Source organism: Podarcis cretensis, assembly GCF_951804945.1.
Source record: "Podarcis cretensis genome assembly, chromosome: 2".
In the NCBI taxonomy this organism is placed as follows: Eukaryota; Metazoa; Chordata; class Lepidosauria; order Squamata; family Lacertidae; genus Podarcis; species Podarcis cretensis.
This window is the reverse complement of record NC_137171.1, coordinates 89,413,818-89,441,095: the sequence shown is the minus strand read 5'-3', so window position 1 is coordinate 89,441,095 and position 27,278 is coordinate 89,413,818. Positions and strand designations below refer to the sequence as shown.

General features: G+C 42.7%; 2 protein-coding genes and 1 long non-coding RNA gene across 7 annotated transcripts in view; 1 reads left to right on the top strand and 2 right to left on the bottom strand.

Annotated features, from left to right (window-relative positions):
* The window catches only part of LOC307209446 (uncharacterized protein C3orf20 homolog), a gene marked incomplete at its 5' end in the record, with an annotated part of 48,833 nt that extends 39,435 nt beyond the window's left edge, over window positions 1–9,398 (bottom strand). For both annotated transcript variants that reach the window (XM_079964508.1, XM_079964509.1), the window contains 6 exons: window positions 2,140–2,292; window positions 4,876–5,067; window positions 6,351–6,423; window positions 7,002–7,130; window positions 7,964–8,074; window positions 8,858–9,398. In XM_079964508.1, coding sequence (XP_079820634.1) covers window positions 2,140–2,292; window positions 4,876–5,067; window positions 6,351–6,423; window positions 7,002–7,130; window positions 7,964–8,074; window positions 8,858–9,398 — 1,199 coding nt within the window. The remainder of the gene's footprint in view (window positions 1–2,139; window positions 2,293–4,875; window positions 5,068–6,350; window positions 6,424–7,001; window positions 7,131–7,963; window positions 8,075–8,857) is intronic.
* The window catches only part of LOC307209481, a 32,001-nt gene extending 8,826 nt beyond the window's left edge, over window positions 1–23,175 (top strand). The window contains exons 4-9 of one of the 3 annotated variants that reach the window (XR_013835595.1): window positions 7,976–8,107; window positions 15,366–15,448; window positions 17,962–18,061; window positions 18,272–18,415; window positions 20,712–20,772; window positions 22,773–23,175. This is a non-coding gene — a long non-coding RNA (uncharacterized lncRNA). The remainder of the gene's footprint in view (window positions 1–7,975; window positions 8,108–15,365; window positions 15,449–17,961; window positions 18,062–18,271; window positions 18,416–20,711; window positions 20,773–22,772) is intronic. The other 2 variants (XR_013835597.1, XR_013835596.1) reach the window with 2 other exon arrangements.
* Window positions 13,881–26,420, bottom strand: CCDC174 (coiled-coil domain containing 174). Of its 2 annotated transcripts, none has more exons than XM_079964570.1 (11): window positions 26,260–26,420; window positions 24,067–24,171; window positions 23,195–23,295; window positions 21,970–22,028; window positions 21,577–21,757; window positions 19,953–20,048; window positions 18,430–18,566; window positions 17,487–17,581; window positions 17,186–17,309; window positions 15,493–15,645; window positions 13,881–14,914 (listed from the first exon to the last, which is right to left on the bottom strand). In XM_079964570.1, exons 1-11 carry the CDS (start codon window positions 26,299–26,301, stop codon window positions 14,589–14,591), a joined length of 1,419 nt encoding a protein of 472 aa, XP_079820696.1. In that variant the 5' UTR covers window positions 26,302–26,420; the 3' UTR covers window positions 13,881–14,588. The 2 variants fall into 2 exon arrangements, with proteins under 2 accessions (XP_079820696.1, XP_079820697.1); XM_079964571.1 differs by having other exon boundaries at window positions 15,493–15,642.
* Between the last annotated feature and the right edge of the window lie 858 nt (window positions 26,421–27,278).

Sequence of the window (27,278 nt, the reverse complement as noted above, 5' to 3'; positions counted from 1 at the left end):
CCTGAGCCTACAATGGAGGAGTTCACAGCATCAACACCCTAAAGGGTCTTGTTTCTCCCATAGCCAGAGCCTTAGATTCAAACAAAAGCTTGCTGCTTTACTTCTAAGTCACATCACTGCCAACTCTCAACTCTCACATTTGTCTTTTTTCTAACTACCAGCCAGCTGGGCCATTACTTTTCTCTGGTGTGGAACCTAAGTCCTTGCAGGCTTTCAGAAATTACCATATTAAAACTGACTAGTTGCATGCATTTACATCATTGCGTGAAGTCAGGTGGTCAGTCTAATGATCCCTTTCCTCATTCCCACAGGCACACCAGTTGGTCTCCCCCTTTTTAGGGGTCCCTACTTTCTTATGGACAGAAGGGCCTGCCAGATCAGACTAGTTAGCCCATCTAGTCCAGCACCCTGCTCTCACAGAGGCCACCCAGATGCCTGGGCGAAATCCTCAAGCAGCACCCAAGCACAAGAACACACTCCCCTCCTGTGGTTTTCAGCAACTGGTATTCAAATGCATTGCTGCCTCCAGCCATGGCCTCTTTAACCCTGGCCTCTCAGTTTCCTCAGATCTCTCTATAGCTGCTGTGCTTTTGTTCTGGTTGCTCTTTACTCCCCAGGAAATATCAGCCTGCCCCTGTCTGGCTGCAGAACCATGTTAGCCCCCCTCTTTCCAATCCCCTTTCCAAATCCTCATCACTCCAATGACCTTTTTCTCCCTGAGCAATGCCATGTAGCGTAACCATTAGTTACACCCAGTGGGGTTATGCTTTTAACATCTGCCATTAGCAGCTTCCTATATCACACGCTTTAAAGACTGAGAAGTGAGATAATTAATTAATCCTCCCATATAAAAGGAATGATGGATGCAAATCATGACAATAAATGACCAGTAGCAGATCTACACTACTTGGTTTTAAAAGTCTACCATGAACGATAAGGCACATTTGATTTAATTGGGGTTATGGCCCTTGGCTTTTCCATCCATGTCACTGGCTAGTTATGTGACCTTGAGCTTTCCCTGTGTTTCTTGTTTATTCATCTGTAAAATTGAGATAATGCCTCTCTCACATGATACCTAAGAGGTCCAGGAAATGAAGGCATTTCTATAAGCACTCATTAATATCTTTATAATCCTGAAGTTACTACCACCACCCAGTCAGCAGAGTTTAATGTTCTGAGCCTATGAGACACTTGCAGGTATCAATATAAACAGTTTCTTCTAGCATGGCTGGGGTCAGGATTACGGTACCCATGTGTGCTACTTTACAGAGGACAGTCCTCTCTTTGAAGGGCTTTCACAGGATGATGGTCCTCTACTAAAAGTAGTCTTCTGTTTGGGCCGTTTGGTTCAAGTCCAGTTTAAAGAAAAGCAAGCCATAAGAAGGGAGAGCAGCGGCCTTGAAACTACCCATCAGCAGTGAGCCCCTGAACAGCAGTCTGAACAGGTACCCAGGTGAGCTGGCCACAGCCTCGCCCACAATGGTGAGATGGATTGTGGCTAACATGTGCACCTCCAGATGTTGTTATACTACAACCTCCACCATCCCTGATCATTGGCCATGGAGACTGGAGCCAGTTAGCGCTGGGGTCCAACAATGTTTGGAGGACTGCAGGTTCCCCATCCCTGATTATAGTAAATTATAGTAATGAGTTCTAAATTCGCATCTATACATGTGTAAATTATATGCACATTTGCGACCTTTCTGGTGATGCCCATCATTTTTGGCCTAAGCAGTGATGCCCATGTGGTGGAGCAGTAGTGACGTCGGGGCATGCATGTGCACCAGTGGGAGTGCCAGATCAGCAGTGTCAGCCCCACCCATTCACCCGCACAGCCCCAAGACTTTTCTAGGTAAGCAGAAGCAATGCCAGTGCCAGTTGTGAACAACTGAGCCAAGGTCAGTATAATTCAATGTGGGCTTTTTTAAAAAAACAAGTAATCTCTCAGTATGCTTTCACCACTGTTTTGAAGGTGTTGCTCCCTTCTTGTTTAGACATTTGGAAATAAGGAGAGTCCTACTGGATCAGGCCAATGGCCCATCTAACATCAGTACCCAGAATCCACTGGGTACTCAGCTGTTGCACTTTTCCCCACTCCGCCCCCTGACCAAACATTTAGGATCAATAAGGGACACTCACCTGGCCTTAAAGCAATAGCGTATCCACGAATGGCCCTGAGACGTAATTGTACCTAGAAGCGTTTGACTAGGAGCATCCTGAAACAGAAGGGTGATGGTTTTTCCTATACAGCATATGGGAAACTGGTAGACGGCAACACTTCCTGATGGGTAACTTTGACATGGGTCAAGTAATATCACACTTTTTTAGAAAGAAAAAGAAAAGAAAGGCATTTATCTAGTTATCCGTTGTGGGAACTTGTATTATTACAAGTTCACTCAGCTGGATCTTTGATGAGGGCTGTTTCCAGTGTTACAACCAAGACAAACTTGAGCAATAAACTGTAGGAACTGCCTTAAGGCAAGTCCTCAAATTACCAGCTTCTTAATACTAAGGTCATATCCAGTGCTTTTAAAATAAAACTAAAAAATAAATAAGGTGTCAGCACTCACCATGAAGTTGTTACAGTAACTGCACACTTTTAACATTGGGTGTGTGTGATGGTACTACGTGCCTTTGAGTACCCCTTGGGGAAAAAACACTGGGCATATCTCTGAATTATAAGGTCTATGGTTCTGATTTACTCTTGAGTCCTGACTACTGGCTTCCTCCTCTAACCAGCTCCTTGTTTCCTGCAACTGATTCACCCCAGACTCTTGCCCATGGCCTGGTAGTGGAGGGCAAGGGCACCGGGGGGGGGGGGGGAGGAACCACTTTAAAGTCCCTGCAAGTGCAAAACTAACACAATTAATTAGCCTCGTCTGATGCACTAGCTTTCCCCATGAAGGGAGATTAGCAAGTGCGTACTCTATATCTGAAATCATTGTCCTCATCATTCTAGGGCTTTTTGCCTTCTTGTATCATTTTCATATGCAGATCCTTGCCAAATTGCCAGTGGTGAAGTTTTATTCAAGGCTTCTGAGTGTCTGATGGAGCATAAGGTGCCTCTGTCTGTGAAGCAATCTGCCTCAGAGGAGTTATTTCCCTGACATGTTCATAAGCAGCACAGCAAGGAAAAGAATCTATTAGCCAAAGTGATCAGCTAGAAAAAAGGGGGTATGTAAAGGTCTCAAAATGAGGCTTTTGTGTTTAACGCACTGTGTTAGAAAACGGAGACTGACAAACGGAGTCAATTGAACTACAGAAGTGATCTGAAAGCCTGCACTGTCAGAGTCTTTCATTCTTAATTCCCAGTTTGGTGGAAAGATCAAATGGAGCATGTGCTTCTGTGAAACAACTCCAAATGAACTGCAGCCAAGGGGCTGTCAAGGAAGTTTGGGGAGGGAGGGAGAGAAGAGAAAGCAAATAGCTTAGCTCTGTGCTCTTGCAATGCAAGCAGAGAGGCTTCAGCAGCACCAGCTAAGCTAGCAGTACTTGAATTACATCACCCCCTTGCTTTTTTGTGCCATTGCTCCCTTAGCTACTGATCTTAGAAGGCTACAGTGCAGCCATTATTTGGCTGGCATTGGGGGGGGGAGGTTCTTGGAGTGTGGCTGTAGATCTCATTAAGGCTCTCTCCTCTGACCACTTTTCCTGCCCCCAAATTTGGGGTATGGTAAATTGACATCCTACAGAAAGTGAGTCCATGTCCTCTGCAAGCCCTCACACAACGGTGAGGAGGGGATTTCTGATAGTTTATCATTCTGTGGGTTTGCTCTCTCCTAAATTCTACAGCTCTCAGATGCCAACTTCACTAGGAATCTCAAATTAATTTCAGAACTGGAACGGGCACACTTTGCTGCATCTTTTCTTCCATTCACTCATTTGCATCCTTACATCCACAAGTGCAATGAAATTCCCCCTTCCCTCCCCCTTTGTGCAGCCCCCACCGCCAAATCTACTCTGGGTTCCCCCCAAGTGGTGCCTGGTGCCTATTGGTGCTGGTAGGGTAGAAGGCAAGGAGAACAAAAGCAGGTGGCGGTAGAGACAATGACAGGCAGAGCCACCCCTGACTCATTGATTGTAACAAGGCAAGCAAACAAGGGCAGACTCAGGTTGGTGGGGCACCGCCTCATTGGACCTAATGGAGCATCCTCCACTGGCTTCCCCCATCACTCTTTGGAGGAAGCCCTGCCCCATTTGTCCTGCGAGGCCAAGCCATGTCCACCTACTCTGTGCCTGATGTCACATACAGTGGTGTCATGTGTGACGCAACTTAAGATGTAGTGTGCCAAAGCGTGAGGGTTGCAGGCACCGCTGATCAACTGGTCAGTGGCCCTTGCAAAGCCCAGTGCATCACACTACATCTTTGCAGCAAGCCCCACAATCAGCTGACCTTTAAACATTCCACTCCAGCACAGGAGGTTTGGCTTACAGAGATAAACTGAACAGTCCAGACCCATTAAAAGTCTGAAAAAACTGCTAATCAAGAAGTCACACTGAATTTTGTAGCTGCACTCAGAAGGAGGAGGAGAAGAAGAAGAAGAAGAAGAGGAGGAGGAGGAGGAGTTTGGATTTCATATCCCGCTACCCTAAGGAGTCTCAAAGCAGCTAACATTCTCCTTTTCCTTCTACCCCCACAACAAACACTCTGTGAGGTGAATGGGGCTGAGAGACTTCAAAGAAGTGTAACTAGCCCAAGGTCACCCAGCAGCTGCATGTGGAGGAGCAGAGACACGAACACGGTTCACCAGATTACGAGTCCACCACTCTTAACCACTACACCACACTGGCTCTAATCCCTGTACAGTAGGGATGGAAAAGAACAACAACCAATCCTATTTCCCAAACTCGCTCCCCATACATTCCTAAGGATACAACATCAGGGATGTTCCATCAGGAAAGGAAAAGAATAATTTCTTCCCTTTCATACGCCGGACCTCGGTAGCTATTAGGGACACTGAAGCCCTTTTCAAGGCCTGAGACGGTGATCTGTGGACTGTCATGTAATTTCTCAGGATTAGGGGCCTTGTATGGCCTTTTGTTATGGCTGCATTCCTCTCTTCTGCTCTAAAAGGAACGGAAACAACAGCAGTGTCTCTTATTAGATACCTGTGTGTCAGCAGAGTTGGAACTTCAGTAGGTTTTTTTAGTTAGTTAGTTAGTTAGTTAGTTTACCACCTTTCATCCAAAGATCACGGGGCGAGGGGGGGGGATAAAAAAACAAAATGAAATCACAAAATACATAATAAAACAAAAACAAACTGATGTCATTCTCAGGATTATTTTTTTCAATAGCTCTCATGTTCGGGCTGCCAGCAACTTTACAGAGCAAAATAAATGAAAGGGGCTGAAACTTAGAATTAATTCACACATACGTAAGTGCCACTTGGGAGAGGGAGTCTGAACAGAAGGAGCAGGAGGGGACCCCAACACAGCAGGGCTGGCTGGCTACATTTTCAAGAAAAGGCAACATCCACACAATCCATTTAAAGCACTATCATACCACTTTATCACTCATGACTTCCCACAAAGAATCCTGGGAAATGTAGTTTGTTAAGGGTGCTGAAGGTTGTTAGGAGACCCTGTTCCCATCACAGAGCTACAATTCCCAGAAGGGTTTAACAGCCAAAGACTTTTATGAGTGAACTCTAGGAACTGTAGCTCTGTGAGGGAAACGGGTCTCCTAACAACTCTGGGCACCGTTAACAAACTACACTTCCCAATATCCTTTGAGGGAAGGCATGAGGCCTGTGACTGTTTAAGTGGAATGCAAGTGAACATAAGAAGAACCTGCTAGATCAGGCCACGGGCCCATCTAGTCCAGGATACTGTTCTCATAGTGGCCAACCAGATGGCTGTGGGAAACCCTCAAGTAGGAACCCAGCAACTGGTATTCAGATGCATTACTGCACTTGGTAACTAGTGGTGTGGATGGGGCCTAACTGAGTAATACACATTTCCATCTGAAGATGATGTAGCCCTAAGACCATTCCAGAGTCAGTAATGGCCAAAATGTTTTGAGCTAGGTTTGAGTTAGGTTTGAGCTACATTGTTGGCTACCGGTGCAAATCCCCAGTTTTGTATGTATAAAACCCACTGATCAATCCCTGTCCTCTTCAAGTAAGTCTCTCATAGTGCAGGGTAAGGAAAGGCCAGTTCCTGGGACTCTGGAGAGCTACTGCCAACCAGAGAACCAATTACATGCCTAGATGGACTCTATATAAAACATCGGTCTACATATCACCCCACTGCAGATGTGGGGTTGCGCGCTGAGCTTTCAACCTATTAAAATAACCCGTGAGATTACCCTATAAAGGCGTGTTGTATCCTAAACATTTGAAGATGCTTACATAGTCCGGCAAATTTCTCGGAGCAACTCCCTAGCTTCAGGACACGGGTCAAGTCTCTCATCATAAGCTTTACCTGGAAAACATACATACATACATATATATATATGGAAAGAGCTCTCCTAAAGTCTTCCTGTAAATCCGTCAAATATTAAATTTTATTCAACACAACCTACTGGATACTTTTGACATTTCCACATGGTGTTTTTGTAAGTTGCAAATAGCCTTTTGTACGTTATACTTCACATCACTTTATCAAAACTGGAAGTCAAAATTCATTATTAAATTCTTTGCACTCACCAGTAAATCTCTCTCTCTCTCTCTCTCTCTCTCTCTCTCTCTCTCACACACACACACACACACACACACACACAAAACCTCTCTGTTTGTTTATAGGTAAATAGTCACGTGGATAGCCCTGCTGTACCAGCTCAATAGCCCAGTTACACTAATGACTGCTACACCATGGTTATGTTGGCATATTATAGTCATGATCCTGTGCTCCTCCAGCAGTAAAGTCAAATGCAAAATGCTACCAGTATCTACAAGGGCTAACACAGCAACAGCATTGCAACATGGGCTCCCACAGCATCTGTGGAAACTCTGCCCTACGGAGCATTTAGTATTCTCTCATTTTCTAGAAATTGTATCTACCTGTGCTCTTTTGCTGCTTGGTGTCTTTCATAGACAACTGAAAGCAAAGACAGTTCATTGACATTTGCTGTATAAGTTGGGTGGTGGAAGAAATAGGAATCGCTGGAAGTATTGGTGCCATACCACGTCCTGCGCCAATAAAACACAAACTGATGAGTTAAGAATTCCTTTCAATTTCAGATTGTTTAAAAAATCAAAACACTCTGGAGAGCAGGAAGTAAAATACCTCAGAGGTACCACATCTGTGAAGAAAACCTGAAATGGCAACCGAAATGGGCAGCCTGATGGAGCAGCTGCTTCAGGAGGAAAGCTTACAATGTTTGGGGCTTTTTAGTTCAGAGCAGAGACATGATAGAAATTATGTATATACAGAAAATGGAAAGAGAAAGGTTCTTCTCCCTCTCCTCACATACGAACTCAGGGGCGTTCAGTAAAGCTGAATGTTGGAAGATTCAACTCACACAAAACAAAGTACATCTTCACACACTGCAAAATAAAACTGTTAAGGGTGCAGAAAGTTATTAGGAGATCCTCATTCTCTTCACAGAGCTACAATTCTCAGAGTGGTTTAACAATCTAGTTATATGGTGGAATTGTTCTATCATGCATTTCAATTACGAGTGGATATTTTATAATTGATTTTGTCCTTAAGAAGCCATTTTGTCATGTAAGTAGTATATATATATATAAACTAATAAATAAGAATAAAATAATGTAAGAATAAAATATGCTGGCCTGGACTCTGCCACTCATTCGCATCTTGTTCTGGTGCATGCATACACCGAGGCCGAGGCCCAAGTGTTCTTGCTACCATACCCACTTGTTGGCCCATCTTCTTGACACATGCAAAACTCCTGGGAACAAAAGCATTTCCAGCTGCAAAGGAGACTAGAGTATAAACAGTTAAAGGAGCGGTGCTATCACAGAGTCCAAACACCTGACAACACTGTTTCTTCCCCAACCTCTCCTCCTAGGTTCTTTGGGTGTGAATTCAGCTGCATCTTCGCGTGTTTTCGGGATCAGATTTTGGCCACCTTCCAAAAACCTCCTTGCAATCTCCTCAACACTGGGGCCTGGGAAGGAGACATGATGGTTAGAAATTAAAGGTAATATCTGAACAATTGGGGTGTACATTTAGATAGATATAGATATTACAGCAGCTACCATGCATAAAATAAGAAAAGTGTGTGTTCATAGCGGCAGCGGAATGTAATTTCCCATTAACCAGTGTGATTAACTGCAGATAAAAAATGCTGCCGAGTGAAACCATTGGTCCCACTACCTTGGTGTTGTTTAAGTGGAAGCAGTTTCCCAAGGTTTCTGTTATTATTACCAAGCACTTGTTATTATTAGTGGGAGAGACCAGAGATTGAACCTAGAACCTCAAAGCAAGAATGAAAGCACTAGCCCAAACAAATCTGGACTCTTTACAGTCCCATGTCAAAAAATTGCATATAATTCATGAATGCTAACTCAACCTCTGAGTGCTAGCTCAGCCCAACTCAGATCTTACAGATTTCATCCTGTACACTCAAATATAAGGCAAAAGCTGACATGGTCTGCCCATGCAACACACATGTTCAATCAGATATTTGCAACGTGCCTACATTCACACAAGGGTACATGAGAAGGCAATAATCCACATCACCAGGAACCCTGGTTTTTGGTGTTTCCAACTGCAGGGACCATAGCATGTGCTGGTAAGCACATGACAGATATGTGCTGCCTTCCACAACACTCAGTTTCATCCTGCAGGATGGTGCCTACTTGTCTGATAAGGTTCAGGATTTCCAAAGAGATTACTAAATTCTGTGTAAATTGAAGCTGGCAGGAACACTTAGTTTAGATTATCTCACCAGCAGCTGCTTCAATCATTAGTTTCATCTTCATCTTCAAGAGTTCAGTGAGGAGATGGACAGACCGTTTTTGGAATTTGAGAAGCATCTGTTGGTCTTCAGATGAAGGGGTCACATAATTCGCTTTTAACCTTGAGGGTGTTGGACCCACCTTCTGAGCTCTTGAAGTAGGAGTGGAGGAAATATCAGCGTCCTCCGTGGAAGCAAACTTGACCACAGGACAATATAAACCAGCAAATGATTTTCTCGGTGGTGTCACCAGGAGCTCATCCCATGTAAACTCAAAGATATTCTTGACCCCTCGTGGCACATGGAAGCCCATTTTCCGCCAAAGGATAAGCATTTGTACCATGTCTGCCAGAACTCTTGGTGCCTTGGCTTTGATTTGTGCATAGTCTACACTTTTCACTGGGGAGGCCCTTGGGCTGGGCTTCTGGTCAGCCTTTTGGTCACCCTTGTGATCAGTCTTTTGGTCTCCTTTGGAGCTACCCTTTGAGTCGCCTCTTTGGTCAGTCTTTGTGTCTGGTTTTGGGTCATTCATATCACCACTTCACCTATTCCATGGGCTAGAGTTGATGTGAGGAGATCTTTAAAAAAATGTGGTGGAGAAGAATGTGTTATTGTGTTATGAATGCCTTCTACAACTAGCACTAACACTACTTCACTCATATTTATTTCATTTATATCCCGCCTTCCTCCCAGAGAGCTCAGGGAAGCATGCCTAGCGTTCCCAGATGGTAATTCTATTCACATCAGCCAGATTTGCTTCCACAAGATTTCTGCATCTTTAAGAGCACACCCTGGGACCCACATGGAGCTTGGTCCTTTTCCAGAGGACCTGCACTCTACAATAGCTAAACAAAAAAATGTGGTGGACAAGAAGAGGTTAGGGTTTGCCAAATGGATATTAGGGACAGGACATGGAAGAATCAGGTGACAGAAGGGGCATAAACTAGATTTGGATCATCAAGAAATGGTTTGCTAGAGGAGGGAAATATGTTGATTGACAAAGAGAAGTGCATTCTAGACAGATAAACAAATATAAATGTTTTGATTAGGGGTGTGTGTTCTTTGAGATTTTATTCAGCTTCGGTCAAACCAACCTAGACTGTAATCTTTACAGGACTCTTACAAAGTGGAAGCCTTTCTGAATCATTTGCTTTTTAATCCTGGGAAGACTATGCAACTATCCCCAGCCCAACCAGGTTATTTGTCAATACTGCGGACTCATTTCGAGAAAATGCTTTCTTCCCCTATGCTTTTAAATCACCATATTCACCACTCTTGGAGGATGAGCAGGAAACACATGCATAAGAGAGAGCTAGATAAAATATGTGTGTGAGGGGGGTGGGAGCTCAAATTTGGCCATGTCTCCTAGAGTCAAGCTACCCCTCTGCAGCAAGGCTTCCACCATATGGAGGTAGGAATGCTGCTTTGGAAGGCCCCAAGCACAAATGCCTCATGCTTAAAGAAAGCCTGCTGTGATAGCTCAGATGGTAGAGCATGAGACTCTTAATCTCAGGGTCCTGGGTTCAAACCTCATGTTTGGCAATAGATTGCTGCATTGCAGGGGGTTAGACTAAAATGATCCTCATGGTCCCTTAAGATTCTATGATTCTGTGCATGGTGAAAACGATTCACAGGCTTTGGTGGTTTGGTTCCATCTGCAGCCCTCATACCAGTCATACTCTTTTTGCTGCGACGGAGAGATTAACCAGTAGATTAAGCACACACAATCTTTTCTGTTTCACTTAGCTCTTTCTTCAGCAGTCAACAGGTATATTAAAGCTCAGCTCCAGGTTACAGTTTGAACACTGTGACATGAAATGAACCAGCTGTAACGAAGGAGAACAGGATGTGCATCTCTTCTGCTTCCTTAAAATTTAATCTAGAGATATGTATAAACTGTGGGTCCAATTCAGTCAAGCCACACTTAGAACCACTTTGTTCTGGTACTCTTAGAAATACATCTTAAAAGAAACTGACTGCAGTGGCCTAAAGACAGAAGCTGGCACAATAGGCTTGAAGGACAAAAAATGAACTGAGTTATCATGTATAATTGAAAAGGCTATGAGAATTAAAACATGGAATTCAAGAGACATTAAAACTTCCCAGCATAATCAGGCAGCCATGCTTGTTTTTATTGCCCCTATGTTCACCAATGAGAAGTCCAAAAATAGTCCCAGGCATTTCAAGTGTGACAGATAAATTACCCTTGATTTAATTAGAAAATGCATCTGAAGCACTTTCTTAATTACAAAGTAAACTTTCAGCTGGAACTAATAAACTGTCAGTCTAAGTTTTATGGAAGTTGAGGTTTCTACGGCTAGCTAGAGGCTAATACCCTCTACGGAGGAATGGCTAATTAAGTTCAGCCTCCTTCTCACACAAGTCAGCTCAGTAGAGACTTCTCTGCACTCATTTAGGGCTTGCTTTGCGATCTCAAATGGAAAGAAGCAACCAACATATTAGACGGGCTGTCCAGTCCACCCACCTGGACCACGAGAAAACAACATAGTTCCCTCCAGATGTTGTGGACTACAACCATAATAATTTTATTATTTGTACCCCACCCCATCTGAATGGGTTGCCCCAGCCACTCTGGGTAGCTTCCAACTGATATAAAAGCACAATCAAACATCAAACATTAAAAACTTCCCTTTACAGGGCTGCCTTCAGGTGTCTTCTAAAAGTTATGTAGTTATTTATCTACTCTGCTTCTTATATACAACTCTCATCATCCCTGGTCAGCATGAAGAAAGTCTTCTCAGTGGTGGGTCTTCACCATTGTAATGCACTCTCTAGGAAGGCCCACCTGGTACCCTCACTTCTCCCATTCAGACACCAGGCAAAAACAGGGGACGCTGGTCCATTAGGGAAATGGATTGCTGTCCCAACCTCCATCTGCACTTAGCCAGACCCCACCTGCTTTCCTACTTATGAGTCCAGGTGGTGTCACTGTCATCTTCTTCCTACTTAGCCTCAGTGTTGCTGTTGTAGAACTCAGGAGGGAGATGGCAGCAGCCAAAACTGGAATTAGCTAGCTATCCTTGTGAGTGGCTCAGGCTCCATCTACTGTTGGTCTCCCTGCTTTCTGCTCCCCTCCAACAGCCCTAATTTACCATCTCTGATTGGACAGTTGCTGTGTCAGCACAGGGATCATAAATTTATGGTGAAGGTGTGGGATGGAAATGTTGTAAACAAGCTAATAAATGCTATTGTCCTTTAAAAAAAACCAAAATATTGCCCCCCCCTCCATACCTGATAAGCACAACTACTGCTTTTTTAAGAGTGTGCCATCTGCCCAGTCCCTACAGTTAGACTGGGAAGAACCACATGGTCAGTTCTACTTCTGACTAGGGATAAGCATGCAGGAAGCCAGCATAATTTGTATTTTATTTTTAAAATGCATTTGTATCCCACCCTTCCTCAAAAGGAGGTCAAAGTGGTGTATATAGTTCTCCTTCTCCCCCATTTTATCCACACAGCAACCCTGTGAAGCAGACTAGGCTGAGAGAGAGCGATTGGCCCAAGGTCACCCAGTGAGCTTTGCGGCCGAGTGGGGATTTTAACCCTGGTCTCTCAGGTCTTATTCTGATGGGCCCTAGATGGTTTGGAATGAGAGAGAGAGAGAGAGAGAGAGAGAGAATGAACTGCAATGCTTTCAGTGAAATGCTTTGGATTACCTACTGTTAACCACAGATGTTCCAAGAGTTGCAGCAGCAGCAGTTGAAAGTTGTGTGGCCATGCTGCACATTCCATATGACATGCCCATTCTTGCATCATAATAGGAGAGAGCACCGTTATGTAGATTCTCACAGTGAGGTTCAGGCCACTTACGCAAGGCCACACTCTAGGCAAGAATGAGCTGAAGAAGCTCAACTTATTGTTTCTAGAACACAATGGACACTTACCCTTCCCAGGTGGGTGGCAGTTACAGCCCCTCACTCTGCTGCCATTCCGTCAGACAGCTCTAACATGGTGGCTGGCCATTTGAGAATTCCCCCGGCTGGCGTGATCTCAGGGCGGGGCTTCCCGATTGAACACCAGCTTCAAACGGACCAATCAGAGGCCCCACCTGATGGGCAGTGCCTTGCTGGCAGGCCAGGCATTGGCTACTGCCTGCTGCCATGCGCGGTCAGGCAGCAACGCTTTAAAAGGCCAACTGCGCTTACCTTCCGCAGTGCTGTTGGCTGAAGTGCTTTTATACTGAAAATGTCAGAAGTGAAATTGAGAAGCATCATGAGATGGGGAAGGGCCAGAGCTCAGTGGCAGAGCATGTGATGATATGCATGAAAAAAATATCCCACATCTTGTGCTTGCCATCTTCATGCTGGTTGGGAAGGGCTTCTGCCTAAAACCCTAGAGAGCAGCAAGCCTGTGTATACATTACTGAGCAACACCCCACATACAACTATGCTAGAAACTGAAGCCTGCAAACCATTATATATTCCTAGCAATGCTATAAGCCACAGGGTGCCAGCTGCTGGAGTCAGAGTATGCTCTCATATTCCAGGGTTTCTAAAGAGATTTGTCTTTAGATTGGTCTATGTTTTTCTAACACCCCTTCAACCTATTAAAGCTCCTCTTAAGTACTAGAAATCAACAGTTGATTAAACTTTTGGGTACATAAAACAGTTGTCTGACCCTTGTGCATAGCTTGTTAATATTTTAGTAGTCTGTTGCCATCTAGTGGGCTGTAGCTTTGTTAAGTCTCAGGAATGCTTTGGAGGATAGAAGTTGCCACCGTTCATTGGGCTTACCTCTTGAAGAGAAATGTGATCTTGAGACACATGGAATTGCTGTTCCCTTCCACCAACACACACACATTTGCACCCACTCACCCCGCTTGTTGGCTGCATCCAATGTAACACTGTTGTTCCTGTTTATATCACTGAGATAAGTAAATCAGGAAAGGGAATACACAAGTGTTGCCTTATTTTTTAAAGCAATTGCAAATCTATGTGCCCCCCCCAGATCCTACATCAACTGTATAGCTCAAACTAAAATAGACACTGTAGAATTGGAAAACCCATCCAGTTTTATTTTACTGCCAGTTGTCATCCTAATCACTCTGCATCAGTGAAAGGGACAGCTTTAAATATTTAAGTAACACAAAACAACTGTTCGGGTTAGGGAGATGGGTGGAAAAAACCCACTGAATCTTTCCATTATATTAAAATAGCAGCTTCTGGTAACACTCACCCACATGAACTGCTTGCTTTGTCAGCACTGTCAGAAATCCAGATGATTAATGGGATAGCAGAACCAGCACCATACTAATCTTAAGAGGCTTCCATTCAACGCACTATTTTGCTTGGTATGTGAACAAAGGCCAGCTGCCACGGGGTGAACATGGTTTATAATTTAGAAGACCTTTCATGGAATGCTGTTTACTATACCCTACAAGTTGGCACTAAATTACTCTTAATGCTGGGATGCAAAGGCCTGGACAACTAATTCTGCATGCCAAACGGTGTGCTGTGTTTCTCAAAGAATAGCCTGTCATGCTAAATAATAAACTATATTTCAAAAACTAAGGGGATTTTCAAAAGCAGTTTGCAAAATAGCATGGTGACAGAAGTAGCACAAGGGCTGCAGTAAGATGCATACATGACAAAAGACATGTGATACCTATCCTACCAAGGTACCTTTTCTCTTGAGCTTAAAACTAAATGAAAAGTGAGAATCCCAAACACTGTTTTCTGATTAATCTCAAAACATCTAAAGCTCATGTTACTTGTTTATAGTATGAAAGCATGTCATCTAAAGTTTGGTAAGCTGGCTGTTGATTTTGCAGTTCACTGTCATGTTCCTGAGAGGGGGGGAACTGATTGCTCTGCGAGCTGCTACTGTAAGGTTCAGTTGATGGGGGTGGCAGGTTTCTTGTCAGGGTTTCTGTTTTTTCATATGAGGTTCCAGGCTTGTTCCAATTCTGGCTTCTAAAGTCATGTGTTCTCTTTTGACCCATAAAATAAGCAGAGGGAGGTGCAAATTCCGGGTCTCGTTCATTTCTGAGATCTTCCTGCTTCTTTGACCACAGTCCAAAAGTGAATTCTATTAACGGGAAGGAGGGAAAAAAGAGCAAGCTCAATTTTATTTTATTTTTTTACATACTATGCTTAACCATCAAACTCTTCCATTAATCCAATCTTGGTCACACTGTCGGATGGCCACAATAAACCAGAGAGGCAGAACTAAGGAAGAAAACACATTTTAACACTATGAATGTGTCAACATTCCTCTTGCATGGTGTGCCCTCTAGTGGCTTTGGTAGGGAATAAATATCTTGAGAACAAAGTCACCGGTTGAAATAAGTTCTTTTTTCAGGTGACAATTTTTCACTAAAAAGTCCTCAGGGGAATCAAGGAGCACAACAGAGAGAAGGTAAGGCTAAAATGTTTTCCATTTTTGCCTAATGAATAGAGAGGTAGCATAGCCTTCTCCCCAAACACCTGAGATTCAAATCCACAGGAAATATGGTGCCTTCTTTTTCCCCCCTATGCAGGACTATTACAACATGAAATTCCTTCACCAGCCCACCGAAGCAGAGATTATACTGACACAGTATGAGCAGCTCACCATTCAAAGGTTTTTTATACCATGCTAAGCTGATGCACATTTCAAATCTTTACCTTTGCCTCTATCCCACTCTCGGACATAGGGCACGCCAGGCTTTGTATCTTTCCTTTCCTGAATGATCACTTCCACTTTTCTATTTTCCACGGAAACCCTTGGCACTTCAATGGGCTTGGATTCAGCTGCTGCTGGCATAGAAACTTCTTCTTCTGTTTTAGTGGAGAATAAAAATTATTAAAACAAATGTTACTCTGAGCCAGGAGATAATTCAACAAGCTACTGCCATGCTACAAGTTGAAACTCAGAAGCATTACCTAATCGGGGGGCGGGGGGGGGAGCATCTCACTGGGACGTTCACTCCCCACCCCGCAAAGAAAACTGCTATAGATAAAATCACGACAAAGCAAGAAATTGAAGAAAAAATAAATTAAACCCCTAGCATTTCAATAGATAGCTCAAATGTTACTTAGCAATGTATCTTTTAAAGGCTGCATTGGAATAACAAGGGGGCGGGACTAAGCAAGACTGAAAATATTTCACTATAGTTTCCTAGACTTCAGATAACTTTTGGCCCTGCAGATGTTGCTGAACTACAGCTTCTAACAGCCATAGCAAGCATGGCTAATGGTCAGGGAATTGTAGTTCAGCAGCATCTGCTGAGTCAAAGGTTCCTTCTTACCCCAATTGTTTTATATCACAGGTGGGGAACTTCCAGTCCATGGGCCCTTCTTGGCCTGCCATGCCCTGTCCCCATAACTACGCCCACCCATCAGCATGACAGTGTTGAATCCTGAATAGGTTCCACGGCCCTGTTCCCAGGTTCAAGCACCATCATGCAGCAGGATTTAATATGCTGAAGAGCAGAGATTAAAGCCCTTTCCTTTCTCCTTCAAGCAGGGAGCGAAGGGGCATTACTGCTACTGCCCGCCCACTTAAAGGAGTAGAACAAAACACCACTTCAACCAGGAGGGGAGAGACTGATTCAAATAGCACTTTGAAAAGCTGCAGAGGGGATTTTGATGGGTGGTCAGTTTTGTGTACCTGTCAAATTTTACTCACAAGGTTGATACTGATAAAAATCTGGACCATGGAGCCAAAAAGGTTCTCCACCTGGTTCTATATTGAGCATGCATCATGACCTTCACTTTTCTAGGCTTCACTAGTCTTACAGAAGCCAATTAACATTGGCAGCAGAAAGTGCCTTGAAGTAGGTGGAAATAATCCCAATAATCTTAATGAAGACTAACAAAGGCTTCTGAATATCTGACAAATGAGAAAGTTTGGAGACTAGGCACAGATGGCATATATGAGCTCTGAATTGGGAAAAAAAAATTAAGTTTAGCCGTATCAGTACGTCCCACAATCCTCTGATTCCCAACTACTTCCCCCTCTCTAACATGCATTCTCTAAGTGAACATCTTTCTCTGCTCTTCTCAAAAGCTGCAACATCATATTGGATTCAAGGTTTTATCTGAGCAAGCCATACTCTGAGAAGTCCCACAATGAAATCAAGGCTAACTTAAGTCAATTTATTTCAATGGGTCTTCTCGGAGTGTTACTTAGTCAGATATAACCCTCAGAAAATGGATTCTGAATACCATCTGGGGGGAAAATGCAATACAATAGAGATGAAATATTGGTCTTATGATCAGCGCTTAACGAGGTCCTCATTAACAGTTCAGTTTTATGAATACAAATGTGGATCCTTTGTTCTCTGCATTTAAGGAAAGTAATTTATAGAGAAAGTACCTCCATTTTCCTTTGTGTCACCGTCTTTCAATCGCTTTTTCGCTCGAAGCTTGGACAGCCTGGCTTCCAGAACAGCCTTACGTTTCTCTGCTAAATGTTCACGTTTTGCTCTCTGGTCTGTAGTCTGAGAACAGTCAATGACAATTGATTTATGTAGTCAGTAGCAAGTGATTTATGTTGCTATTTCCAATAATTCACTGCTTACAATCACACACAGACACTACTTAACAGCCATGTAATTTATTTCAACCCATCTCCCCCCCCCCATATTTTTCAAATTGTGAACACTTAAACTTCATACCTGTTCTCTTAGCATTTCTAAGGTTTCCATTTGCTTTCTCCTCAAAGCTTGATCACGGGCAAAGGCAAAGTAACCAACACCAAGCTGCCTGGCCTCTGAAAGGAAGATTTTTTTGTACAGTGTTATGAATTCATCCTACATTAAACTACAGGGATATTGGGACACAGAGTTGCCTCTTAGGATGATATTCAACACTAGTCACAGGAACACAGAAGAGTACTGAATCAGATGACCAATCCATCTAGCTCTGTTTTACCTAGAGTGATCTGCCGTTCTCCAGGGCTGCAGATAGGAGCCTTTCCTATCCCTACCTGGAGATGCCAGGGAATTAAGCAGGGATCTTTTGAAAAAAGAAAGCATGTGTTCTACCACTGACCTACAGCCCTCCCTAGGCAAAGGAAGACAGTGCTTGCTTAAGTCAGTTTTTAATGAAGCGGAATAGTAACCTGTTTATTACACCTCTAAATACACACAGATCACTCACATCACAACCATCTTAACCATCTTTTTTCAATGGATTTTCCCCACTTTCAACAGATGAAGAATGGGGACAGAGAATTTCTACTCTTCTGACAGTAGTCACTCTGGATTGAGTTTAAACTTTTTATGATTTTATTGTATGGCTTTATGTTTTTATATATTGTTGTAAACTGCTGTGATATATTTTATGATACAGCAATATATAAACATTTTAATCACTAATTAGGTAAAGGTGCGTGATGCATTATTATTATATGTGGTATAAGTTCACTGGACTTCCTAATTTCCCCCACATTTAATTATAGCATCCTCTGAATTCTGCACGCTGATGATCACCTTGCTAAAAAAATCAGGATATGGCCTTGATCGAGGAGATATCCTGAACTGAATCTATTTATGCAATGGAAGTAGAAGCGCATCTCATTTCTCAAGGCAGATCTGCATGCACAGTAAGAATACACACCATTTTCTCTAATGTCCTCATAATGCATTGGTCCCATAGGTTTCTTTAGGGCTTCTTCTTCTTCCCTTTCCCACTGCTGACGCTGAAGCTCCTTTCTCATATCTTCAGACAACAAAGTCTTCTCTTCTGTCATTTGCCTAAGGGGGGAGGGGAAGCATCCCTTAAGAGTTTGTGAGTGAGAAATGGTTGTAATCCTACCAGTCCCAAAACCAATTAAGTATATCCTATCTAAAAGCACAATGCTATATAACAGCAGCTCTCTAAGAGCCTTAGAGCACCTCTGGGTAGATATTCTGCTGAACTGCCAAGACACGTTCAGAGCAGCCACCAAAAAGCATTTCTCTACATGTCCTTTGAGTTGTACATTCTACAATATAAATGGATTGTAATTACTCGATGCTGTAAATTGATATATAGCTTTCAGAAACTATTTCGAGGGAGCAATGCGCTGCTGACACAGTACTGTAAAGTCCTGCCTTAAAAAGCATTTCATTCGTTATCTAAAAAATAAAAAATAAAATGTTAAGAGAAAAAACTGGAAAATTCCTAAAAATATAAGAAATAGCTCCTCCCACTGCCAAGTGTTCACATTTCTCTGCAGAAGGCATTCTCTTGATGGGAAGCAAAGACGGAAAAAAAAGAAGATAAAGCAATTGGCAAGCTACCCTCATCAGATCAACAGACTTACATTTCAAGATCTTTTTATTTTTCCTACTTAGCTATGGAAAAAAATGAATGAGCCAATTACTTAATAACTCATGCGATTAGTTTCCCTAAAATGCCCATTTTGCCCGGTTATCATAAGACTTAATAGTGGAAAAACAAATCAAGTTCTACTTAATAGAACATTATGTCCTTGACTTGATCAAGAAGCTTTGAAATGCATTTATCCAAGAACAGAAAATGCCAGACTCCTCTAGGTTTCATTAGGACACATTAAAATTCAATTTTATTGCCTGTGGACTGTCTTACCAGAGTGGTGCATGCTCTGGTTATCTCCCGCTTGGACTACTGCAATGCACTCTATGTGGTGCTACCTTTGAAGGTGACCCGGAAACTACAACTACTCCAGAATGTGACAGCTAGGGAGTGGCCGCAGAGACCATATGACACCGGTCCTGAAATACCTACATTGGCTCCCAGTACATTTCCAGCCAAAAAATTAGTCACCTCTGATTTCCCCAAGCTGATCATTGACAAGAAGCATTATAATATTGCTAACTTGACTGCAAACACAGATTTGACCAGAAGGCACAGACAAATTTGTCAACTTGCTCATCTCCTAGAAGCTTTTTCATGTATTTATGTAGAATTTGTTCTCTACAAAAAAAATCAAATGTCCTCTTAGCTCAAACAAAACAAGATTCTTCAGGAACCTGTGCCGGGCTTAGGACATGGGGAAAAGAAGCAGCTGGATGTACTCTTCTGTGAACATAGAACATTTTCCATCAGAGTCCAACTGGCCAAGTACCATTCCATATGTGAAAGAAAACAACAGCTATTTAATTTAGTACAAGCATCACCTCTTCCCCTGAAGCTCTTTATCCATTTGAAGCAGATGTGGCAAATCTTTCTTCATACAGCGTCTAGAACGGCCCAAGGAATCCACATAATCTACCCTAGAATTAAATGGAAAATCAGCTTTATACAAAATTAACAGTCTGATTTATAACTTAGAAAATAATGAAACAAATACATACAAAGTTACCTCACCATAAATGTTAGCAGTCACAAATTTAACAGAGCGTCATTTCCTTTTTTTTCAGCATTCCCAACATTTATGAGAGTCACCATTTATAAAACTCACTGTAATTCAGCTGCTAGCTTTTGTGATAAGGTAGTTAAGAGAACCATTAGAAATGTACAATAGCATGCATCTAAACTGGCACACTGTGCCTGCTCCCTGTGGCGAAAATAATGATGCAGCATTGACTTCCCACACAAGTATTAAATTTGAAACAATATTTTTCAAGACTCATTTAATGATCGCTTCTGCATTTGTTCCACTATTTTAATGAAAGCTGAACACAAATGCAAAGCAGAAGGTCTGTCAATGTTCTTTTTATGTAAAACGGTTTCTCGGTTACTTCTCTTATCGAAAACTGTTCAAGATCCAGACAAGTACAGTAGCAGCAAATGCTGCCCATTAAGAGTGGCAGTAATATTTGGTATTTAATGCTCCAAATTATTTAGAGTGCACAGACCCATAGCTGTCCAAAGTGCTGATGTGCCAATTATTAGCTATCAATGAGTTATGCTTTCATTATGTTGCTTTTTCCAAGAATGCCAAGGACCCAGGAGTAGCTCTCTCTATCTCTATCCACCCCCCAGGAGCACCTACTGGTAGGTATCCAATTCCTGTTTATCAGAGTTTTTTTCAACTCTGGGGGCCGATTTTTTTGGGGGGGGGGAGAGAAACCTTGCAGCATCTCAACACTTTTCTTACACATTCACTGACTGTCCAGAAAACAATTTATGAGTTGTTTGTAGTACTAAGATGACTGTTTGCAAGATGCATGCTTTTACAACTAAAGTAAATTTAAATATCTAGAAATTTAACTTCTGTAACACAAGCTTAAATACAGCAGCTCCAGGCAAGCCAGGAAAATAGCAGTTGTGATCTTATGGGCCAACAAGTTCACAGAAGTCTTAAGAGAGACTGACAAATATCAATGCATTTAAAAAGTATGCACTTTGGTTTTATGAAAATATTGCTACTAAAAAGGGAAAGGCGGCTGTTTATCTAAGAGATGTGTGTACATCTGATAGGAGAGCAGTGAACAGAATTTCAGCTGGTTGATTTAATGGCTTCTGCATATGAATCAAACTTAAAAATGTTGTTCAAAACAATATTATGACTGAACTCTATTCTAAATGGAGGAGAGGGTGAAATTCATACAATATCTAACCAAGGAAAACATATAACTGAATCACCCTTAATATGAAAAAGCATAGTCTACTGGAAATTATTTTGCAAGGAAAACTCATGGAATACTGTTTCCTTATAGGTAAGAAAGTTAACTATAGATTAGTAGTATCCTTCACTTAAGAGATGTTCTCTGTGTGGGAGGTCGTATGGGAATGATGGAAGTAATTGCAGAGAAATCATATAAAACAAGATTGAACCACCACAATGCTACCACAAACCATTCTTCAGTGGGGTCCTGAGGAGGTGGAATTTCTGCTTCAGAAAGTCTCTCTTCCTCCCTGTTTGCCTTCTCTGCTGCCTTTCTAGCAGCTTCATTTGCACACAGCTCCTGTACTTCTCTCCGTTTGTCTATAATCTTCTGGGTGAAATCCACAAGGTACAAATCCTCAGTTTCTTCATCTAAAACAGAAAAATCAATCTGTAAATGACAGATATCAAAAGGACCCAGCCGAGAGAGGAGTCAATATAAAATTGCAGCAATCAGCTCTACCGCTGCCAACAATGCCCTTGACTACGCTACATGACAATGCGCAGAAAACAGAGTCTGACAAGCAATCCTAGGGAGATAGTTGCCAATTTTGCTGTACATAAAGAAGAAGGCTTTCACTCACCTGGAAAGTCTCCTTTTGTCATCTTCTCATAGAGCTGTGCTTTCTCTTCTAGTTTTTGCCTACAAAACACAGCAAAACATCCCTTTCAGTTAACCATGAGAAAGCAAGAAGTCTTTTGCTATTACGGATATGGGAGAAAGATTTCATTTCTTACATCTTTGCCTACAGTCAAGGCTGCTTCCTCTTAAGGCAGCCTATGCGACCTAAACTAGCAGCAACAGGGGCATTTTTGATTCCCAAGCGTGGAATGCTGAGAACACTGGATCACTACTGCTGTAGCTGTGGACAGAACAGCAACATCCTCCACGCAATCATGGGCATGCATATATACAAGGACCTCTCAGGAGGAATCACATGGAGGCAATTTTACTTCTTTTAAAAAGAGGCTATAGTGCTTTCCTAGAGGCCCAGAAGGCAATAATCAAAGCCATGGGCACTATCAATATGTAGCAATCCTAGGGAGAAACTTTGTTCAGTTTAATAAAGCAACTTATTTTGGTACAAACAACTGGAGCCCTAGCTGAAAGCACAATTCTCTCTTCTCTGTGCACATTGCTTCCTTCTTTGTTCCTTCCTTTTCTGTAATGCCAGTTTTTAATGAATTTGCCTGTGCGTTCCAAGCCATTTGTTCCTTAGCACCCCCAGGAACAAGGAGATGGGAAAAGAGGGATACTACTAGTTCCAGTTGGAAAGACACCAAACCTCCAAGAATGTGATGCTGTACATAATTGTCGAAATGCAAAGAGTGTTACCCTCCCCTCACATGGAGAATGAAGGACATTACTTATTCTTCTTATTTGCAGATAGACTTCAATCCTGAGCACTTCCTAGGGACGAATGACCCACTGAAGTGAACTAAGACTTCTGAGCAAAAATGCTTATGAGCATCCTACAAAGTTGGGGATGTATTTCAAGGGAGCATATGCCTGAATCTGAACTCTCTCATGTGCAAACTGTCTGATAAATCACACCCTTAGAAATGGACTTCAGATGTATTTTAACAGACAACCTGTGGCATCAGATGCACAAATGGTTACACACTTGGTGTCAGATAAATTATTGTCTGTAGCACAGGCATTCAGGCCTGGGGCTGCAAAAGTTCAGAACTAATTTCAGAAGCAGAAACTGAGCAGCAGCTCTGAAGCACACAGTCCTATTTTACATTTGTTCAGTGTATAATATGTAACCAGACTAATAAAATTTTATGTCTTCTCAGAAGTATTACCTTGATTTGTCCAATGTTTGTTGCTCTTCTATCTTTTGTTCAGCATCTTTCTCAGATCGATCTGAAACACCTTTATTCTGTTTAGTCCAAATGCTCGGCTTCTGCAATATTAAATTTTCAAAACGAAACATAAATACTATACCAGAGTTCAGTTATCACAAATAGTCGTAGAACATCCAGCACCTCCACTGTCAGAGGCAGCATGCTTTTGAACACGAGTCGCTGAAAACTGCAAGAGGGGAGTGTGATGTTCTACTCAGATTCTACTTGTGTGCTTCCCAAAGGCATCTGGTTGGCTACTGTGAGAACAGGATGCTGGACTAGATGGACTTTTGACCTGATCCAGCAGGCTTTTATTTTTTTGTTTTTAAAAAAGATAGATCTTTCCATCATCTAGGCTCCAGTACTGGCCAGTTCTAAATCCATCAGAGCTCAGGTGTGTGACATAAGGCCCCTAGCCTATATCCAGTGCACCAAAGCTTTCCATCCCTACAAAACTCTTCCTAAATGTAATAAATGGTTTGCAAGTAAGTTGCCTAACAGTAGCATGGGGTTCTACAGGCCCTCCTTCTTAAAACAAGAAGGTCTATTCTGTAGTATAGAGAACTACAGAATTATTGAATGTCAGTTTACACAATTCTTCAGATTGCGTCTTTTTTGCCCATTAGCCTTGAGCCTGTTACATTTCTGGAAACTACTGTTCAGAATTTCAGGCAGCTGTTCAAGGAGAAGATCCCTCTTGAATTAGGGTCCCACTGAATTCAACAAGATTATTAAGTTGTAGGCTGCAATCCTATGTACAATTCCCATTGAATTCAGCAAACCTATTTATGAGCAGATAGTTATAGGACTGAATTGTAAACAAACTCTACCTTGTTTGTTGCTTTAGGTTTTACAGGGACTCCAGCATCTTTCAGAAGTTTTTCTTTTTTGAATTCTTCCTGTTTTCTGAAAAGTTCAGCTTTCAAGTCTATGAGCTACATCAAGCACAGTGAGAAAGAAAGACAATTTTCCATTTAGCAAGACAATAAAGAACTTTAAATGAGTCTCGGTGGAAAAGAACATAAATTTGCAACTACTGTATAGTCCAGCAACTGAAATACTTACAACCTTGAGAAATTAAAATACTGGTAAGGTGACCAGCGCAAATGCATATAAAGTGAAGGTTGACAAAACTTTACCCCATACGATGTTTGGTTAGAAATATACCGAATATAATATAGGAGTAATAAGCAGTTCTAGATTCAGATGTTCTTTAATCTATAGCCTTACAAAAAGACAAGGACTGGTATTTGATTACCTCAGATAAAACTTGATTATTTTGAAAACTCAATTGATATGCCACACTTGCATTGACTGGGATCATTCTTGGCAGCAAAGGAAAAATGGGTCACCTGATGTTATTTCCCTCCTATCACAGTGGTTCTTGGGGGAGGGGGGGGAGGATGTAAGAACACAACTTACCAAGCTGAAAAGGTTTCCAACCTCCAATTTAAAACTTTAATTTAAATTGTAACAGTTTATTTTATGGAGCATTATAGCGTACACTGTCATTTTTAATCAGTCATTTTAAAAAGATTTGCACAGGGGATTGATGATTGTCAGTCCCAGCTCACTCACCCAATCAATATACTTGATCAAGCAGAATATTTATACTCCTAAGAGAATATCCAACATCATCTTATCAGACATTGAACATTCCTACCCAAGTGTTTATTTTATGAAAAAAACCCAACAAATGTGAATAAAAATTTAACCGAGCATTCTGCAACGCAGCAGTGGGATAGCCCAGATGTCTGACCAACTGCTCAGAATTTTCATGTATAATAATTATTATTATTATTTTTATACCCCACCCATCTGACTGGGTTTCCCCAGCCACTCTGGGTGGCTTCCAGCAAAATATTAAAATACAATAATTCATCAAATATTAAAGCTTCCCTAAACAGGGCTGCTTTCGGATGTCTTCTGAAAGTCAGATAGTTGTTTATTTCTTTGACATCTGATAGGAGGGCGTTCCACAGGGTGGGCGCAACTACTGAAAAGGCCATCTGCCTGGTTCCCTGTAGCTTCGCTTCTCGCAGGGAGGGAACCGCCAGAAGGTCCTCAGCTCTGGACCTCAAGAATAATGGGGGTGGAGACACTCCTTCAGGTATACTGGGCCAAGGCCGTTTAGGTCAGCACCAACACTTTGAATTGTGCCCAGAAACGTACCGGGAGCCAATGGTGGGATCACTTCTAAAAACACTGGTCTGTACTTCACTTAAGAGTAGTACATTCTGGTTGGATTGAATGAACAGGTCCGATAGCTGTCTACATCAACGGCATAAAAATCTTATTGTACTCTGGGTAGCTAAAACATTTTTAAATGAAGGAGTGAGCTAGACCTAAAAATGATCCTAAAACCTAATTGGGTTTCCACTCCCCTTAACAATGCTTTCTGAAATATTTGAATTATCAGGACACGGAAAGAGCTGGAAAATTACATTCTCATCAGGACCTCTTTGCATTTAAAGAGCCCAGGAACTGTCAAGATGGCCTTGACAATCTGAAAGGTTCGCCTTCAAGAGAGGCCCTTGGGATTAGCAGAGGAGCTGAGGTGTATGAGAAAAGGTGCTTAACTTGTACCTGGTGCTCAACCCTAATGTCGAAAGGTAGATATTCTTACTACACTCCCCCCTTCAACCCTAAGGTCCCGAGGCAGGTTACAGCATTAAAACCACAATATTAACAACAATCTAAAGCAACTTATAACCATAAAAATTAAAAAAGACAAGTAAATTAGAGCTTAAGGGCGCATGTAAAGTAGCACAAAGAAACCATTTGTTTCCCACAGCTAAGCCAGGCTGGCTCACAATCTGTGCAAGGGCGGCAACTTCTTCTGTCATGCCAAAGGTAGTAATGCTGGGTTTTCCAAGTACCCCCGAGCATGTGCAGAGCGGCCCCCTTCCAGCAGACGTTGGGCCTTCCAGCTCAGCCCCTTTGCAGGGGAAGAAGGGCAAAGGCGGCGGGGTGCGTGTGCCCCCCCGGGACCCTATGGGCTCCCTCCCCGCTTCGCCACTCACCGAGGAAACCGTAACATCCAGCGGCTTCTTCTTCCTGTCCATGCCGCCGCCGGCCGCCCCAGCGACAGCCGAGAACAAGCGACGCGGAGACAGTAAACAAAGCGAAACGAAACCCGGTCTCCCGATACTTCCGGCTACAGGCGCGACGTAAAGCGCGAACCCGACTTCCGGGATGGAGACGGCTGCTTTAGTACCGCCGCTTACGACAGTGTCGTAATGGGGCAGACAGGCTTTGCGGCGCGAGGTGTAGAACGTTGCGGGAGGTGCGCTAAGGGAGCAGCGCGGAGCAGAGAGGTTGGGTGGCCAGGGAAGGAAAACTAAGGCTTGTTAACATAAGAAGTAGCTCTGGTGGGTTCATTCAAAGGAATGTCCAGCTGACTATAATCAGTTGCCTCTGCAGGGTCCAAAAGCCTGGCATGGAGGCAACAGCCCTGTTGTACCTCTTGTTGCTTCCAGCAGGTGGTACTTGCAGGTTACACCGCCGCTGAACCTGGTAGTAGCGTATAGCGCAGAAGGCAGGTGGGGGCGCTCTTGGACAGGTTGCGGGGTTATCTACAGTAGAGGCTTTCTTCTGGCTCCTAATTATTTAACAATAACTGTAGCGGAGAGTGCACGGTAATTAAACCATAGGAAACTCACCTTGTTCGTAGCATAGACAGAAGCAATAAACAGGACCTGATGTTCAGAGGACGAGGATAATTGCTTGCGGAGCCAAAAGGGCACCCCTCGCGTACAAGGGAGAGATAATCAGCAGGCTTGGGGAAGCATCGTATGCAAAAAAATCCTTAAAGCGGAAAAGGTCTTAAGCGGGAGGGGATATAGTTCCCTGAAAAAAAAAGTCCAAAGGAGCGAGTGTGCTTAGTAGTCATAGTATACTTACTTACTATTAGGGGAGAAAGGCAAGGAATAGCCCTGTTCAGATAGTCTTATATTTGTATGTGTGCAGGGGGTGCATGGATATGTGTGCTGGCACATCCTCCTGTCCTTTTAGTACTGAGAGGAAAGGTCTGAAGGCAGAC

Coding starts and splice junctions, on each gene's coding strand:
- CCDC174 (XM_079964570.1), bottom strand. CDS start 26,301: ATGGACAGGAAGAAGAAGCCGCTGGATGTTACGGTTTCCTCG. Junction 18,567..19,952: donor AAAGAGCTTCAGGGGAAGAG/GTGATGCTTGTA, acceptor CTCCCCCCTTAG/GCAAATGACAGAAGAGAAGA. Junction 17,582..18,429: donor TGAGGACATTAGAGAAAATG/GTGTGTATTCTT, acceptor TCTTCCTTTCAG/AGGCCAGGCAGCTTGGTGTT.